The 18,757-nt window shown below is 34.8% G+C and overlaps 1 protein-coding gene across 2 annotated transcripts in view; it reads left to right on the top strand.

Moving 5' to 3' along the window:
• Positions 1-18,757, top strand: part of MBD2 (methyl-CpG binding domain protein 2) — a 59,466-nt gene that overhangs the window by 17,653 nt on the left and 23,056 nt on the right. The window contains exon 3 of one of the 2 annotated variants that reach the window (XM_017648667.3): positions 11,288-11,425. In XM_017648667.3, coding sequence (XP_017504156.2) covers positions 11,288-11,425 — 138 coding nt within the window. Of the gene's footprint in view, positions 1-961; positions 1,369-11,287; positions 11,426-18,757 lie in introns of those variants that run through there. The other variant, XM_037016512.2, reaches the window with a different exon arrangement.

Here is an 18,757-nt window from a genome sequence, read left to right as displayed (position 1 = left end):
AGTGTGGAGTGGCCATGGCTTTGGGGCCTGGCAGGCGTGGTTTGATGTACTGGCTATACTGCTCATTAGCTCAGGCAGGCAGTCAAGGGCAACTTTCTTCACCTCTGATGGCCCCAGATTTCTCATTTATAAAATGAAGATAATAAAATCTTTCCCTTAACATTATTGCAGGAGTACATAGCAATTTATATGAGAACATCTAACAAAGTATTCAACTTCCGTGAGTCACTTTCCTTTCCTCGTGCTTTCCTGAGCACCCAACTACTGTGGTAGCCGGTGTTGTGTTGAGGCCAGTATAGGAAACTTGCATCCAAGCTCGCTTCCTCCACATGTTTTACTTTTCCTGAAGGTTATAGCTTCTCTGCTTCATATTTCTCTTTATTCAGAATTTGCTTAATAGTTTGTCTATAATACTTTTAATTTCCAAAAATTGGTGGGGTCAGAATGCACTGTCTGCTCATCTGTCACATTGGTTGCCTTGTGTTGGTTTCCACAGGGGCCTTGTCAGGCACCTGGTTTAGAGAGGCAGCAGTTGCTTAACTACGGGGTTGCTTTGGGTGATAGTTAGGAAGGTGTTAAGAAGGACAAGAGGCAGGGGTAGGAGCAGAGGAGCTCAAGTTAGCAAAAGTTAGGGCCTTGACAATGCAGTATCAGTGAAGCTCTGTGATTTCAGGTTAAGAAAACCTTTATTCTGGGTTTATTTTGCTTCTTAAATGTACAGAGGAAAATTAGGAGTTGTTTTTCTAAAACTTTTTAACTCTAGCTGCAGTGCTAGGGACATATTGAAGGGGCTCACATATTTATGAAATGAATGCAATGCTTTCAAACTACGCTATTGTTAGCAGAATCACAGTTAAGCTACACTAAGTGTAATATGAAGATATACTTGCTGATAGTGACGATTCACTAAAAACCAAAAACTAACCCATCTCTTTAGTTTGTGTGCACCTTTACGCTCTAGCTGCGTTGGACCGCTCGCCATCCTGCTCCGCGGCATGTGCTTTCAGGATGCTGCTTGCTCATGTGCTGTTTCCTCTGCTTGGAATGTGCTTCCCCCCTTCCCCTCCGTCCGGTGATCTCCTCATCCAAGGCCCAGCTCCGTTGCCTCCACCTCTGTGAAGCCTGCCCTGCATTCTCCAGGCAGAACCAGTCCCTTTTCCGTAATGCCTCCCTGGTGCTTTGCTGTTGTACTTGTGATCGTTTGTCTGCCTCAGCTAGACTGTGAGCTCCACGAGGGCAGGGATTGTCTTTCTCTTTTATTTATTCATTTTTCTGTGTGTATATAGTCCAAACCTAGCCCACAGTAGGTACTTAATAAATGTTTGCTTCATGTTTATTTGATATAATATCTACCTCATTCCAGAAATGTGCAGTAGTCATAATTGTTTACTGAATAAATTATTTTACCATACAATATTTTGGAAGTGCTTTTCATTGTCAGAGTTTTCTGAAGTTTTCTATCCAAATTTTTGGTGGCATGGTCTTTTTTTTTTGTATCTGGTTTTATTTTAGTTAAGTAGTCAGAAAATGGAATTTTTCTTTTAAGAAAATAAGCTTTCTTTTGGAGTAACACCAACATTAAATATCTTTATAAAGCAGAAAACCTATTTGTGGCTAGTTAATTAAAACTATTATATAATTTTATAATTAAAGTATAGAGAAAGCTGGGAGATTTAAAGTGACAAACAGGAATCTAAGCTAATTTGCTATGTAGTTGTAAACTTTGCTGAAGTACATTATTGTGTTTTGAGTTTTTTTCTTTTTAAACTCATCTTGAAAGAATTAGAAATGTAGCTAACAAATTTTGAAACAGGCTAAATTATAGCTCATATTGACTTGTAAACTGATTCTTAACATATTTTCCATATCAAAGATGAGTTTGCTGGGTAAATAATACTTTAGTTATGGTTGGAAAGATATCTTTTGAAGATCTTTGCAAAGTGGTTTTTGATTATTTTAGGATGGGTGGGTACAGTGGACATCTTTTGATAAATATTTACTACTGTTTTCACAGTATCTTTTCTTGCTTGTCTCAAACTCGGTATTAACTTTACCCTGAAAATCAATTCCGTTCTTGATTACATTGTACATTATTGACTTGCCACTTTCATAATTACCTCCAGCCGCTATCCCATCTCTCCCGCTGATAAAGTGGAGATGAAGTATCAAGTAGGTTACTGAAAATACACCATTTGGTTAATGGAAAAAGACTAGAGAAAGATGTGGAAATCATCAGCATGGAGTTTGAAGTCATGAGCAGCGTTCTCAGCTTTCTGAAGAGAAGTTGCAGAGCAGCGCTACTCAGTAGAAGTTTCTTGATGGAAATGTTTTAACTACCAACCACATGTGGTGGCTCTTAAGAACTTGAAATGTGGGTAGTGTGACTAAATAACTGATTTTGGTTTTATTTAAGTTTAAATAATCATATATTCCTAGTAGCTGCCATATTGGACAGCACAGTTCTAGAGCTATGCCTCTCAGTATACAAAGAAGACAGCAAATCTTTGTTTAGAAACCTGAATATTGCTTAGGCATTTGTGCAGATTTTGGGTTTTTAAAGAAGAGCTGTCTCAAGGTTTCAGAGATAAGATGCTCAACATTTTAGGAAGGAAGCTAATTTCTTAAAAAGTTCTGAGTTTCTTTAAATGTATATAATTGGAAACACTGGATGGATAAAGAGTGATTCTGAGTGCAAGGTAGGTTTAGGGAACTCAAGTATCTTAGTTTTGTTGCTAGAAATTCCTTTTATTTTTATGTTTCAGTATTAAACTGAATTCCTTGTTTCTAGCTCTTAGTAACCCTGAAATGTTTATAACTTAAAGCTACAGAACTAATAAAGTGCAAGTTTCCCCACTGTTAATGTGACAGATTACAAATTGCTCACAATATGAATATGATATGTAACAAATTAGTTTTTAGGTTGTCAGTCCCGCTAATACCTTGGAAAGCTTCAGTTCTTTTCATCACATTTGTCTGTTCATACAGATTTGGTACATTTGAAAATAAAGAGCATAATCCTTAAATGGAATCAGTTGTATTAGTCTGCCATTGTTCATTTCTTATGAATTACTTCAGTTTATGGTACTACTATGATGATTATAAGCACTGCCTTGGATTCTGTATGCCTGTGTCCTGGGTACTCCACCAAATGATCTCAAGGTGCTTGTTTTAATATCTTCAGCAAAATAATAAAAATAAATTCTCATAGGGAGTTAATATATCTTGCAGGCAATATCTTTGCAGTTGGAGAACTTTAAATGAGCAGATAGTGATGGTAGGAATCAGATGAGGCTAACCTTTTTTGCTTACTTCCCTAAGGGAGAATAGTTTACTGTTTGGGGTAAGCTTAATTCTCATTAAAGTTTATGAGTATCCGTGTTATCTCCAAGTTGATACTGTTCTTGCCAATTAAATGTTCTGAGCAACTCATCCAAGAGAGAATTTGTCCCATCTCTCTGGCTTACTGATTGGCATCCTATTAATTAGCCTTACACTTTGCCCCAAGATATTAATTGTCCACACCAGTCTCCTCTGTCTAGAACCACTGTGATAAATTTTAGGCTGTTTTCTTTCCTAACTGTACAGCTGAAAAGTTACTGTGTCAAGTTAGTTACAGTGAGAAGATCTAAGTTTTCAGATTCGTAATTGAAGAGCATATTTTTCCTGAACCATAGTTCTCTGAAAGTAACATGGTATGCTTTCTGCCAAGGTATGTAGTTGCTTTTGAACGTCCTAATCTCATGTTGGAAGTCTGCTGAGTTCTAACGTCTTTGTACTCTGTTTTCTTTTTCCTCATTATTTTATTACATAGAACAGCAGCACTATGATTGCCAAAACACCATCTGTAGACGGCAGATTAGTTCCCCATAGGTTGCTTGTGTAGGCCTGACTGTGACTCAGAAAGACACTGTCATATACACTAGAAGCACAACTTAATGCCAAATAGTAATAGATGGAACAAGTCTAGGGATTTCTTTCATCAATGATCTTGAAGCAGATAATACAGGTGACTCTAGACTTTGCTTAATTTTGTGATGAATATTATAGATTACATGAAGTTATATTTTCCACTTAGCACCTGAAGTTAAAGGCAGAAAATGAGACTATTCAGGATTAAGAGCTGGATAACACAAGACCTTACCTGTAGTAGGCACTTTATGCATCCCTTTATTCCACATAGTTTTTTCTCAGCACATTCTGTATTGCTTAGGTATTCTAAATTCTGTGTTTGTGGAGCATATGTTCCAGTGATATGACAAACTAATATACAAATATTAAGTGCTATACAGTGAAGTAAGAGTTGGGATGGCAATTTTAGGCCGAGTGATCAGGAAAGGTTTCTCTAAGGGAGTGATTTCTGGGCTGAGATCTGAATGACAGAGTCAGCTATATAAACAGAAAAGCATTTCATGCAGAGGGAATAGCCAGTGCAAAATGGCTAAGGCAGGATACATTTAGCACATGAGGGCCGAAAGTAGACCATTATGGCTGGAGTTGGTGAGTGAGAGAGGGGTACTAGGTGAAGTTAAGGACCTCCAACCTAATCAGAGGCGGGGCATGGCAAGCTAGCAGAAGGAATGGTATGGAATGCTGATTTTGGACTTTGTAGGGATTAATATGGTTAGTTGCCATGTAGAGAATATTGTAGAGGTGCAAAAGTGGAAGTCAGGAGCCAGTTAAGGGAGGCTGTTGTATTTATTCAGGGATGGATGGTGGTGATGTGGACCGTGCTTGTTTAATGAGTGAAGAAAGGGTAAGATGTCACAAAGGTCACTAGATCTGCTTAGTATTCTCTTCTCGAATATACAGAAATATACTTAATAAAGAGTTATTTATTTTTATCTTTCTTCAGCTAATAATGAACTAGTAAACGCAGACAACAACTTTCCAGCTAACCAGTGTTACCATTTTTTTGGCTTATTTGAATAAGGTGTTTAGATACCGATTGGGAAAAAGATTGCTAGGAAGCAAAAAGTGAGCAGAAGATCTTTAGCTAGATAGGCTTGCTGATGAGAATAATCTGTTCAGTGTATTAGGTTTATCATAAAGTTAGTGCTTCAAATGTATCTAAATGTATATATGAACCTTTGAGAGGGCCTGGGTTTGACTTCTGGGCTAATAATGAAAGTTGATTTGGGGGATGTAGATGTCTGTGGTATGGCTTTGCAAGGGTTGTTTGCAGCTACCCAGGTTTCTGTTTATGATCTGAGGTCTCTTTCACTAAGCTTTATATAAGGTCCTGAAGAGTACCTGACTTTTAAACTGTAGATTAGTAAGAGAATTAAGCCCTACAGAAAACCATTTGTGTGACGATTTCCACAGTTCTCCACAAGGAGAGATGTACATTATAACTGTACAACTGTACACTTTCCACAAGGGTGTGTACACAGCTAGTGCCAACCTAGACATAAAGGAGATAATCCCATACTAAGAGGCTTTAGTTTGAGTAGAACTGCTTAGGTGTCTGCTTGGAACTCAATAGTGTCTTTTGCCATTAAGTCCTTTAATTACATATTAACTGAAGCTCCAGGAAGGTATTCAAGCAGAACTCTTCAAAAATTGTTTTCAATGATGAATTTTAATCTTCCACCTCTTCAATTAAATATAGGTATATCCTTTTTTAATTAACTCCAGTGTAGGCCACCTGTTATTTTTGATGCCATTGACCTCCTTTAAGAAAGGGTTACCATGTTCCTCAGTGTATTTCTGTACACAATCATGGATCTTTACTTTGCAAAAATCTCTGAAGGTTGCACAACCATGTGAATATACTAAAAAACACCAAATTGTACACTTTAAATGCTGAATTTTATGGTGTGTGAATTATCTCAATAAAAAACACTGAAGGATTGTAATGCACTTGGTGGTATTGGCTGTTGATTTTGTGGAAAGGCATTAGCTGTTGGCTACTGTACATATTCTGGAGCAAAACTGAAATTACTTTTTGAGGATAATCTTGGTTTGACCTAAAGATATCACTCAAGCTCACCTTTGTGTGAACCAGGGAATGGCTTTCCTTCTGGGAAAGCTTAATAAGTAATTTTCTAAATTTCAGTAGCTTGTTCAATAACATGTTGATGCTGATAACAGAAGTGGCTACTGTTTATTCAGAATTTATGTGCCAACAGGACTGGAAACCAGAAACCTAGTTTGTTGATTACCTTCAGATAATCTTTGAGGCAGGGTTTTTGGTGTTTCATAAGTCACTATACACCCAACATGCACTCAGCCTACAAAGTAGGCACATAATATTCAAGATTGACCTAATGAAAGCTGCATTAGCTGCAGCTTCATACGTGCATTTTTTTCATTTGCTTTCTAAGAGTCTTATGAATAGGTAACTTCATTTACAGATGAGAAAAGTGCCTTTAGAAAAGTTAAATCTTTGCTCCTTGTTTTTCTCTGCTCTTGTCATAGAATATGTGCAATTCTGAACTGTCTTTATACTGCTTTATTGCAAAGCCAGGCTGAGAAAAGTAGTATTTAGACTATATCATTTAAGTCCTGCTGTTCAAACTATGCTATGTGAAAGCTTTACAATGTACACACAGCATGAATGATCTTAAAGGAATTGTTTCTGTATCATTAACTTCCAAATGTGCTCTTTCCTTCAGCTTGTCTGAGAATGTACCTGAGAGAGAAGTGCAGGTTCGTTTTTCCCCAGTTTTCCTCTCTAATCAACCTTTTCTCATTTTATGGAAGAAGAGCACACGTGTTTCTTACCTGGCTTCCGTATTACCCCGGGACAAAATGTTTGATCTCCAGTAAAGGAACAACCTGAAATAATTGGTGTTGATAGGAGAAAATGAATGATTTGATAATAGTTAAATCTTTCTGTGAGCACAATTCTTTGCAGCAAAATTTAGGACTGTAATTGTAACTGTTGATTTGAAAAATTTTTGATGGTCACTATGTGGTATTTTGACACATAACTCAAAAGGAGTTAAAATACTGAGTGCAAGAATAAAACTCACTCTACTTATTTATGTGAACAAGATTTTTTTGATGCTACATCTGTAAAAAAAAAAAAAAGTAAAAATAGAAGTGATACTTGTCTCAATTCTAGCAATTAGTAGTAACTCAGCCAAGGCCATGAAGTTATTTTTAAATAAATTCTTAAATATATATAATTTTATCTCATACTTAATAGTTATTAATATGTATGATTTACCATTTTTGGTCTGTTACATACCAATAATTTTAATAAAACAAGACATTTATTTTTTTATTCTTCAGACCTTTATGTCACAAAACATTTTAATCAACAATTTTACAATATGTAAATGATTTAAAGATTTTCAGGTTTAAAATAGGAAGTCACTGGGAATGCAATTATTCAAAGAGAAAAAGGAACGTAAGATGTATAATCATTGAGTTTTAGTGGGTATATTTAGATTTTGTTAAATATATTTTAAAGTAATGTTACAGTTTATAAAGTGTCCATATTTAAAATAGTAAGTGCATGCTTTGCAACTATTTACATTAAAATAAATATTATTGATGTCAATTTTAAAGTATAGATGGAATTTTTTTTTCAAAACATGTTAGGGGTAGGAATGCAAAAACAAAACCACTGGTTTATGACACATCCTCTTCACCTCCCTCTTCAATTATCCTCTTTGCCAGCCTTAGTCAAGCCAAGTCACTGAAAGACTACATGATAATTAGTCCACACTGGCTTAGTCCCTTTGAGAATCACCTTCACTGAGTTGTCCTTTAATTATTATGCTCTTAGCTTTTATGGAGGGGCATTGGAAAAAGAAAAAAAATACTTGAATCTGCTTAATATTTGTTGTGATAGTGACTTAAAATTTTTCCTAGTTTTAAAAGCAGGACCTCATTTTTACTTCATTAATTGGTATGTGTCCTCTTTTCTGACCATTATACCTATGTAATTTAATGTTTCTTTTCTCACCCAGGCCCCTAGAAAGTCCAGATCCACATTTAATGCTCAGCTCTCCTACTAATTGCTATTAACTTTTTTAAAAGGAAATCTGCTTTCTCTTTGTCCTTTTTAGTTTTAAAAATTAATTTTTATCACATCTTTGTCCTTTCTGGGTATACTAAGAGATATCCCAGATATTTATTGGAAAAAAGATGAAGTAAATGTTTAAAAAAGATTTATTTTTGTATTCCTCCCAGCACCTCCCAGGGGATAGAATAAACCCTCAAGAATTATTTGGCTTATTTGAATATGTCCAGCCTAATATACACATTTTTATAAAATACATTACTTTTTGATTTAAGGGCTAGCCTGTGTAGTAAGAAGATTTACCAAAGGTAGGAAACTTTTAGTTCAAGTATTAGAATGTGTTTCAGTTTCATTTTATAAGGAACTTCTTCACTTTTTCTTACATGGAAAGGAAATACTTCAAATATAGCTTTAATCTTGTCCTATAAAGAAGTATGTGCTTTATAATTCCTAACTTTATAGCAGATTGGTAGTTATTTAGGAAAATCAGAAGCACAACTGGACATGAATTAACTGATTTTTTTGGCAGTCTTCAGGAAAGAGTGCTAATAAAATTTGCAGTTTTTGTGACAGTTACTGGGAAAACCAGTTAGTCCAGCTTTTCAGATTAACCTACATGATACTATTTTGAAATATAAAATAAATTACTAAAAAATCCTGTCTTCAGAGCTTTCAGGCCGTTTAAAAGAAGAAAAAAATAATAACCCAAATGAGATCAAGAGAAAAGAAATGCAGCCCACTTTTGAATAATAATTCTTTGACAGTGGGGAATGAATAGTCTCATTGTTAGATAATGGAAGCTAATTGTGTATTTTGAATATTTCTAGCTAGCGCTTCTAATTTTTGTTTATTGCACCAAAATATAAGTTGATAAGTATCATCTTACCATTGTTGAACCAATAGTTTTTTTTTTTTTTTGTCTTCCATGCTTCCTTCTGGTCTTTGGATTCAGGATTCCTCGTTTTTTATACAGATTAACTTTTTTTTATACAGATTAAACGAGATTGACTTTTTTATACAGAAATGTACTTGATAAATCTACAGCTAGTCAGTAAACTTTTATCTTTACAACAATCTCCAGAAAAAAATTGTAACATCAACTTCCCGACTCCAAAACAGTGGTTCGCAGACTTGAGTGTGCATCGGAATCACCCAGGGGATTTATTAAAACAAATCTGCTGCCTCCAGTCATCCTTTGTAACAATGAAAACCTTACAGGCTCAACTGTGTTTGTTAATACAAACAGTTGCAATATATTACTGTATCTACTAATGCTATCTTTGTTCTAATAAGAGCAGTGTATATATTGTTCTTTATTAAAGAACAAAAACGTCAGAGACCAAACGTGTTGTTTAGTGATTGGCACGTACTAATTATAACCAGTGATGGGCAGAGTTCTAAGCATTTATGTGTTAAATTTATTCAGGATTGAATGTTGACTGTAGATTAGGTGGCTTCACTTAGGAATTCAGGATGCTGTCTAGATGTCATAAATCAGAGGTGTCCAAACCTGTGTCTCCATCACAAAATTACCAGGAGGGCTTTAGAAATACTGCATTCTTGGGCCTCACTTTTTAGAGGTGACATCCTAAGTGGTTATCTGCAGTCTGTCAGCCAAGCATGCACACTTCTAAATCAGATGTCTTCCTGAAAATCTGAAGATAAGGCCAAAAGCCTGAGAAACAGGATTGTTAGAGTTATTTAAGATGAGTGTATCCCTTAAAGATAAGCACATACACTGGAAGAAAAGCGAGTGAGATGAAGAATGACAAGCATGCCCTGTGCAGACAGACGAAGGTGGAGGGAGTTGGTGGTGTTCGAGGCACATTTATGGTGGTCCAATAATACTCCAATTGCAGTAATTGCCAGGTTATTTTATTGTGATGTTTACCTTTCTAGACATTGCTAATATTCTTTAAGCAAAGGCGACAAATGCAGTACCTACAGGGTTCAAGTAGCAAATGTGAGTTGTTGGGGAACTCCACAAAAGGAGAAGCCTTGAGACCTCATGGGCAGATGGTACTAATCAGTCATGGCTTATTGTGGCCAAGTCAAGTCTGGTATTTCTAGATCTTTGCATTTTTAAGAGAAGATAGAATTCCAGATTTTATGTGAAGTCTCTAGACTTGTAGAAGTTGGCTTAATTTCTTAAAGCTACCAAAATGAACAAAAAACATCTCTAGGTTGGAGCTGGTCCACCTGCCACCAATGTGCCTTTTTTTTTTTAGAGCAGTGGTTCTCCAAGTGTGGTCCCTTGATCAGCCACATCAGGGTCACCTGAGACCTTAATGGAAATGCAAATTGCTGGGCCCGGCTTCAGACCTCTTGTAGCAGAATCTCTGGGAGTGGGGCCCAGTGTTTTGTTTTAATAAATCCCCTGGGTGATTCCGATGCACACTCAAGTCTGCGAACCACTGTTTTGGAGTCGGGAAGTTGATGTTACAATTTTTTTCTGGAGATTGTTGTAAAGATAAAAGTTTACTGACTAGCTGTAGATTTATCAAGTACATTTCTGTATAAAAAATATCAGATGTATATTGTTTTCAGATATATATGACCGTTTATATTTTTTGCCAGAATCAGAATGCACAATGATTAAGTCATGTTTTGTTCTTTTTCTTTGTTTCTCTGCCTCCCACTGTCCACCCTTAGAATACTGCAAATTTAATAGTAATTCTATGCCACATTTTGACTTCAATAGAACACATCTTACATTTTATTTACTGGTTGATTAAAAGTAGATAAGGGTGTTGATTGACTTTTTGAAGTTTCAATTTTATATCTCTCCTTGAAAAGTATTAAACGTGGAACAAAAAATAAGGAATATTTATTACATTTTTCTAGATTGAGTTCTGTTTGCTGAAATTAAAACTGCTGTTTCTAATTATCATTTTTTTTAGTTAAAAGGCTCACCTGGTTTTATGCAAGCCTGGCCTTCAAATAGCTGATCAAGCTGACTATTTTTAATGGCCAACTATGCCATTACTTCCTTCATTCTCAGAAAGTGGAAATGATTGCTGTCCTGACTGTTGTCCTGAAAGGTCTCCTTCCTTTGGTATAAAACAACCTTAAACATATCCATTCATTTAAAAATCCTTAGTGTCTTAATCAAATTAATTGTGAATTTTATATAGGGAGTTCTCTTATATTTAGAGGTATACAAAATCATTTTACTATGCGAAAACTTCATGTACATTATTACATAAGAAAGTGCTTAAAATGTACTGTAGAGTGTTCAAAATGCTGAGATTGAGAAATCTGGAAAATCTGATTTACATGTAATATTTATTAATGAAAAAACACTTATATCCACAGGGTAAACCAGACCTGAATACAACATTGCCAATTAGACAAACAGCATCAATTTTCAAACAACCAGTAACCAAAGTCACAAATCATCCGAGTAATAAAGTGAAATCAGACCCACAACGAATGAATGAACAGCCACGTCAGGTAAGGATCCAATTAGTTCTCCAATCATGTTTTTCAGAAAAATTCTGGTCTTTTTGCCAGATATAGTTCAAGTACACTCTGGTTAAAATGGAATATATTTGGAAAGAAAATCACTTTACATCTTAGGCTATTATTACTGGAGAATAATAATACAGTATTTAGGTAAAATGGTTTTGTAAGAAGTTATTAAAAATGAATCTAAATTAATATAGACTACATTTTTATGCTTTTGTGTGTTAGTGTACATCAGACTTGGTTCTGCTAACCTTAGTTTTTTAAAGATTATCTTTCTAGGGATAATAATAATTATTAGGGATGATAATCCTAAGGGGATGAAGCATGCAGATTGTGTTGCTTAGTTTAAAAATATTTTCTATTATTTGGAAACTGTTCTGATTTCTTATTACATGAAAGCTGTTCCTCCCCTTTTGAAAAACAATTAAATAAACTTTGTTAATATGGTATATTGTCCTGTGACTTCAATTTTTTATAAAGTGAATTAATTTTTCTCTTTATTGCTTCAAGCTGTAGTCCACTAGAAACTTTTCTTAGAAAGAAAGTATTATCTGAAAGGCCCCCCTGCTACTTAGTAATGCTCCATAGCCAGGGGAGGGAGACTTGACAAATGCTTAAACCTTCCAAGTACTCTTGCTTACTCACTCCCTAACTGTAGTCAAAACTTTTAGGTACGTTGTGAATTTTTAGTAGCAATTGGGTGAGGGAGTGGAGGGAGAAACATCTGTGCATTTTTTTCCTTTCTTTTCTCTGCCTCCTCCCAGTTATAGATTAGAAACAACTGATTTACTTAAAACCATTATCTTTTGCTCTCGTATTCCCCCTTTAGATATCTCACTCCACCTTTTCATTTGGATTTTGTTTTTCACTAGTCCCTCAAGTGTCTCCTCTCCAGACTTCATAAAGGATTGGGCCAAATCTTTCAGACAGTTGCTCTAGAAGAAACTACATAAAGAATTCAGTTCCCACATCCTCTGTAGTGTTTTTTCCTCTTCAGGTGAGCCAGGAAAACAGAAGATATTTGGAGCCACATGGAATCAGCATCTTGCTATAGATGTCTCAAGATTTGAAGTTCTAAACTTGCTTTACTGTTGGTCCCCAAGAGATTCAACAGGGGCCATGTAAGTGTATCACATCCAATATAAAAGATGCATACCTGCATGTGCCTTTAGGCTCTTGTCACCACTTAGGTTTTCTTTGGGCCATTCAGCTTTCTGTACCAGGGTTTTCCCTTCTGTTTTACTACTGCACCCAGTGATAGTCACCAAAATGCCGGAAGTTTTAGTATATTCATTGCAACGGGGAAGAAATTCTGTCCTTCTGAACTTTGCCTACTTTGGTAAAGCCTTCCCCTGATTGTATTCTTTCTTAGATATTGTCTAAAGTCTTGAGCATCTTGTCCTTTGGCTTTTGGTGATTTTAAAATCGTTGCCTTGCAAGGATTTGTTACTAATTGAAATTTTTGGAAGTATGTAATTGAGCTTCAGAAAGCCCAAAAAGATAAAGAAAGTGGAATCATTAGTAATGTTTGTTCCATATTGGAAATTAGAGTTGTCTTATGTAGAACAGATAGTATGTAGTAGATTTTTATTCTCATCTTTTCTTTGCCAAATCATTCTCAAGTTAGTCTAAAAAGCCCAGCATTTTGGTTAAAGGCCAATTGAGTAGCAAATTACGGGCATTTTAACAGTGATCTGTTTTCTGTACCTAATTTCAGTCACAGATTTTAAAAACTGTAGTTACTGGTTGTTTATTTAGCTATAGAGATACTGGTAACTTTAGGTTTTTCAATTTAGATTTTTATTTTGAAGTAGCCAGCTTAGCTGCTCCTTATTCTTTGGTATGTTGAGAGGTTTTCAGTTTTCCTTCTTGTATTCAGGTTTAAGAGCTTGTTCCCAAAGAAAGTGTCAGAAAAGCTGATCTCCTCTCCCTCACCCAAAAATACTTATGTCATTTTAACCCAGATCTTTTAAACATTTTATCTTCCTTTTAGCTTGTATAGACAGGAAGTGTTAACGTTATTTAGGAGGTTGCTTCTCCAAAAGTTTGAACTGCTTTTCAAAACTGTGTCACATCACCTGACAATTTTTGCTGAATGTTTTGATTATACTAAGACATTTGTCTTTCCTCCTCCTTTATATTCAGCGTAAGAATTGAGGTAATATTTGACTTCTTTCTCACTAATAGGATTTCAAAATATAGGATTGTCCATTGGGCAAATACAGGGAAGTAGTAAAGAGACAACTTTTGTATTTTTTTTTAAAATCATGATGTCATCCTGATGATTCCAGTTTAGGTTCAGATTTTTTAGAAAAAGAAAGATACTGATTTTAATTATATTTTGATATCCATATGGCAGATGACTTCTAATCAACTATTATTATTGAGGAGATAGTTTGTAAAGATACATAAGCAAAAATTACTTTTCCAATTTTTCTACCTTTTGTATGACTTCATTCAACTAGGCTGGTATTATGAATTGCCAGATACTCCATTTGGAGAAGTTATTTTGATCACAAAGTAAACAGACAATAAGGTTTCTATTTTTGAGTTTCCTGTAGATCCATATCACATTCTTTTAGTAAGATATTCAAGCTGGTGGTATTCTAATAACTTAGAGTGTTGAATTTTGAGACCTAGAACTGTGACTATATTTTTGGGTCTTAATCTAGGCTCTATGTTGAACAGGTTTGAAGTGATTAATTTAGATGTGAAGCAATCATAGAAAATGTTATATAACAAACATGCTATGCCTCATCAGACTATATAAATGACAGTCTAATTTGAATTCTATAAAATAAGTAAATTATGAATTTCTAATTTGACTCCTTGAAAATGCCTTAGCTTTAAAAGTACAAATTAGGGGATGTAAACAAAAGTGCATTAAAGATAATTCAGCAGTGGTTTCTGCCTATAATTAAAATCATAAGGTAGAGATAGAATTTGTAAAATCCGATTATGATAGGGTAAGTTGCCAGCCATTGTTATATATACTATCAGCATATCTAATGAATATCTGTCTTTTCATTAGATTAAGAAGAAACCTGGAGTAGGGTAGAGGGAACTCTTCCAACTATAAGACTATAATCCCAAACAGTAAGATCACTGGAATGTCTTATTTGGCCAGATAGGTAAAACATGTCCAAAATTCTTTTTAATCTAATTGAGTTGTGATTTTGCTGTTAAGGGTGTCTATCCTAGACTTTTTCTTTCAATCTATGAAGAACTCACATTTCTATTTCTTATTTCTTTGATGCTGTCATCTTTGACACTTTCTGGTCTCTTGCTTTTTCTCTTTTATCCTCAAATCAAAGAAACTTCATCTTTGAGCTATTACTTCTTCCTTCTAATTATTGGATTATAGGATGCTAATAGACTTAGGGTGTTTTTGATAGTCTTTGAATATTAATTACATTTCTTACAGAATATTCACTTTTTTAATATCAAAAAATAAACATTTAACTCAGTGAAGCAGCAGATTTAAATCTTCCATTTGATCCTAGATTTTTTTTTTTGTTTGCTAATTCTTCTTTCAAAGGATAGGAAACTTCTCTTTAATTCCTTTCAGAAATTGGCCTTTTTTTTAAGAATGATTTTTCCAGCTTTAGTGAGATGTAATTGACATGTAATATTGTAAGAGTTTACGGTATAAAATATGATGAATTGATACATGTATATATTGCAAAATGTTTACCACAGTAAGGTTAGTTAACTCATCCATCACCTCACATAATTGTCTTTTTTTTTTTTGTGGTAGAGAGAACATTTTAAGATCTCTCTTAGCAACTTTCAAGTATACAATACAGTATTGTTAACTATAGTCCCATGTTGTATATTAGGTCTGCAGAACTTACTGGTCTTATAACTGGAAATTTGTTCCCTTTAACCAGTATCTTCCTTTTTCCCCTTGCCCCTGGCAACCACCAATCTACTCTCTGTTTCTGAGTTCAGCTTTGTTAGATTCCACATTTAAGTAAGATCGTACAGTATTTGTCATTCTCTCTCTGACTTATTTCACTCAGCATAATGTCCATCTGTGGTTCATCTGTGTTGTTGCAAATGGCAGGATTTCCTTTTTTATTATGGCTGATAATTCTCCATTGTGTGTTTATTGATCTGTTAATGGACACTTAGGTTATTTCAATGTCTTGGCTACTGTGAATAATGTGGTGAACATGCGGATGCAGATACCTCTTTGAGATAGTGATTTCATTTCCTTTGGATATATATCCCGGAGTGGAATTGCTACATTATAGGGTAGTTCTGTTTTTCAGTTTCTGGAGGAACCTCCATACTATTTTCCATAGTGGCTGCACCAAGTTACTTTCCTACCAACAGTGCACAAGGGTTCCCATTTCTCTGCATCCTTGCTAGCACTTATTATCTCTTATCTTTTTGATAATAACAAAGAATGAATATTTTTAAATGTTACAGATTTTCCAGATGAAAGATCTTAAAAACACGTACACTTTAAAGACATTGTGTATATCAAGTTTGTAATATATTTCAGTGTTAAGTTACTGTAACCCAGGAGTTCCATGAAGGGTATTACATTCCTTTTCTTTAGAGAAGTTGGCTTCCTCGGACAGAAGAAATAGATGACATGTTGTCCTGTATTATGTGAAAGCATTATTCTGGGTGATGTTTTGAAAGCGCCATGTGCATAGTATCAAATGAATAGTACAGGCAAGTGCTATAGGTCTTCAACAAGGCTGTGGCTAGGAGGTTGGGGAAATCTTTAGAAAAGACAAGAGACCTTGACTGGACTTTACAGACTGAGTGGGATATAGAAAGGCAAATGGGAAGGAGAGGACATTCCAGTTAAGGACAGCAGTGATGGGAAAGCTTTTCTATGAGAATGGCAAGGAATGAGGAGACCGGTTGTTTGGAGATCAGGGTTTCATGGGAAGTAGTGAGAACTGAGAATGCTGCCAAGGGTTTCCTTAAATGTCAGTCTTTAAGAGTTTTAAAAATGTTGTCTTTGTTTTTTTTTATAAGAGAAAGAAATTTGGGATAGACAAAAGAAAAAATTATCATAAATCCGTTTTTCTAATACAATTATGATATAAAACAATGCATTTTTTATATTCTTTCAGTATTTTCAATGCATCTTTTGAAATTCTAATGCTATCATAGTATATTTACATACTTAAAAATTGTATCTACCATTGCCTTATACACATTTTATTTATTCCCAGGGAATATTATGCATTTTTCTCTGTAGGTAAACTCTCCATGGGTGATTTCATTCATTCTCACGGCTTCAGTTATCATCTGTATGTTAATGATTTCCAAATTTACATTTTTATCCTGACCTTCAGTTTTTTATATCATGGCATCTACTAACATTTTTCAAATGGAAGTCTCCCCAGCACTTCTGACTGATCTTACTAAAAACTCTGTCATCATCCTGGTAAACTGGCCATTTCCTTAATATGGCTGTTAAATGTAATATGAGGACTAATGTAAGGCTAGGAGACCTTTGAAGAAATTCTAGAGAGTTAGGGCACAAATTGTTTTATGACTAGCATGACACAAGGATTTGTATCATGCTGGTTATAAAACAATTGATAGAATTTATTGACTGGTCAACTGCGACAAGTGCCTTAGAATTTAGGTCACTGGAAGAGCAATTGTCATTGACAGGAATATGAAAATTCTGAGGGGCATCTCAATATGTTTCTTAAATAATAAATTATGAGTATGAAAATTAGAAAATTTATACTCTTAAAACAATCATGTGGCATCCAGGTAGTAAAAGATGATAGATTGGAGCCCTGGAGGAAATACCAGTTTACAGTTTGGAAGTTAAGAATTGCAGCTGAAAGATGATGGGTGAATTTTTAAAAATTAATGAATCTATAAATGCCTCTAATCATCATGTATTTTTCTAGACCATTTAAAAGTATTTCAACTATCTGGTGGAGAGATCCATGACATCTTTTGAAAATTTTACATTTATCAAAGTAACACAGGAATATAGATGAAACAAAATCAAATATGAAAGAAAATGACATTTCTAAACAGTATTTTCCTACATTTTGTCTCCAGAAGCATTTATTCTGAATTCTGGTCACTTCCCTTTATAATTACCCCTGTACTTCTGAATAATATACTTACTCTATTTCATTACTTTTTGGTTTTAGACATTTCTTGACTTCCTACAATGGTAGATGAGTATATAGTTCTTTCTCTACTCTCACACTCCCAACATAGTTCTGTCACATTTTGAGTTAAATAGGTTACATAGTCAGGGTTTACATTATCATAACTGAAAGAACTCATGGGCAGGGCGAGTAATAGTAATGCCCTATCATTGTCCCAGAGTTGCTTTCATGGTTCTTTGTTGTTGTGGTTGATCTCAAGCACGGTATGCTAGGTTTTCTTAGAGTTGATCTTTCTAATGCTTTAACACAGCTGTCATGTGCTCGTCAATATTTCCATTATGCTGAAATCCATGTGGCTCCTTCTGGTGTTTTTGCTGGTGTCACCTCTGCTCCTGTTCAGGCTAGGTTAGTTCTCTGGTCTTGCCTTGAGGTGAAACTCTAGGGATTTCCTTCACTGAGCTTCTGCGTTGGAGTTTGTTTTCCTATTTCTTCTCCCTCTATCTCACTGGCACCCTATCAGTAGGTGACAAAGGTGACCTACCCTTTGTTGTGGGATATTGTCTCATGTCATTTCTTTCCTTCTCCTGAACCTCCCAAATTTCTATTCTCTTTATGTTGTTAGATATTAGAGTCATCTTAGAATTTTACTATTTCCACCTACTTTGTATTCCATCTTATTATTGTTGTTTTACTTTCTGGGATATTTTCTAGATTTTAACTTTACTCTTGTTTTGATTTTTTTATCTTGGTGACTATTTTTAATTTCGAACATCTCTTTCTTGGCTTTTATATGTAAAATTTTGCCATCCTTATTTTATGGATACTCTACCTCTCTGACAATATTAGTTACAGGTATATTTTTTATTTCTTTGATTTGTTGTTGTTGTTCCCAGCATTAACTGCTTTGTTGTTCTTTATTTTAAGTTGTGTCTTTCTTCTTGGCTGTTATGGGTGTTGCTCCAGTGAATATTCTAGTACATGTTTTTAGTTTGGGGTTTATATCTAGTAGTAGGATTCCTGGGTCAGAGAGTATGCAAATGTTCAGCTTTGTGAAATATATATGGAATAGTTTTCCAAAGTGGTTATACAAAGTTACACTTTAATCTGCAGGGTACACTTGCTTCAAATTCTTATCAGTGCTTGGTTTGGTCACTCTTTAAAATCTTAAACATTCTGGTATGTGTTTACGGGTATTTTGTTATAGTTTTAA

This window comes from Manis javanica, chromosome 9 (assembly GCF_040802235.1).
Source record: "Manis javanica isolate MJ-LG chromosome 9, MJ_LKY, whole genome shotgun sequence".
NCBI lineage: Eukaryota > Metazoa > Chordata > Mammalia > Pholidota > Manidae > Manis > Manis javanica.
This window is presented reverse-complemented; position numbering and strand designations above follow the sequence as displayed.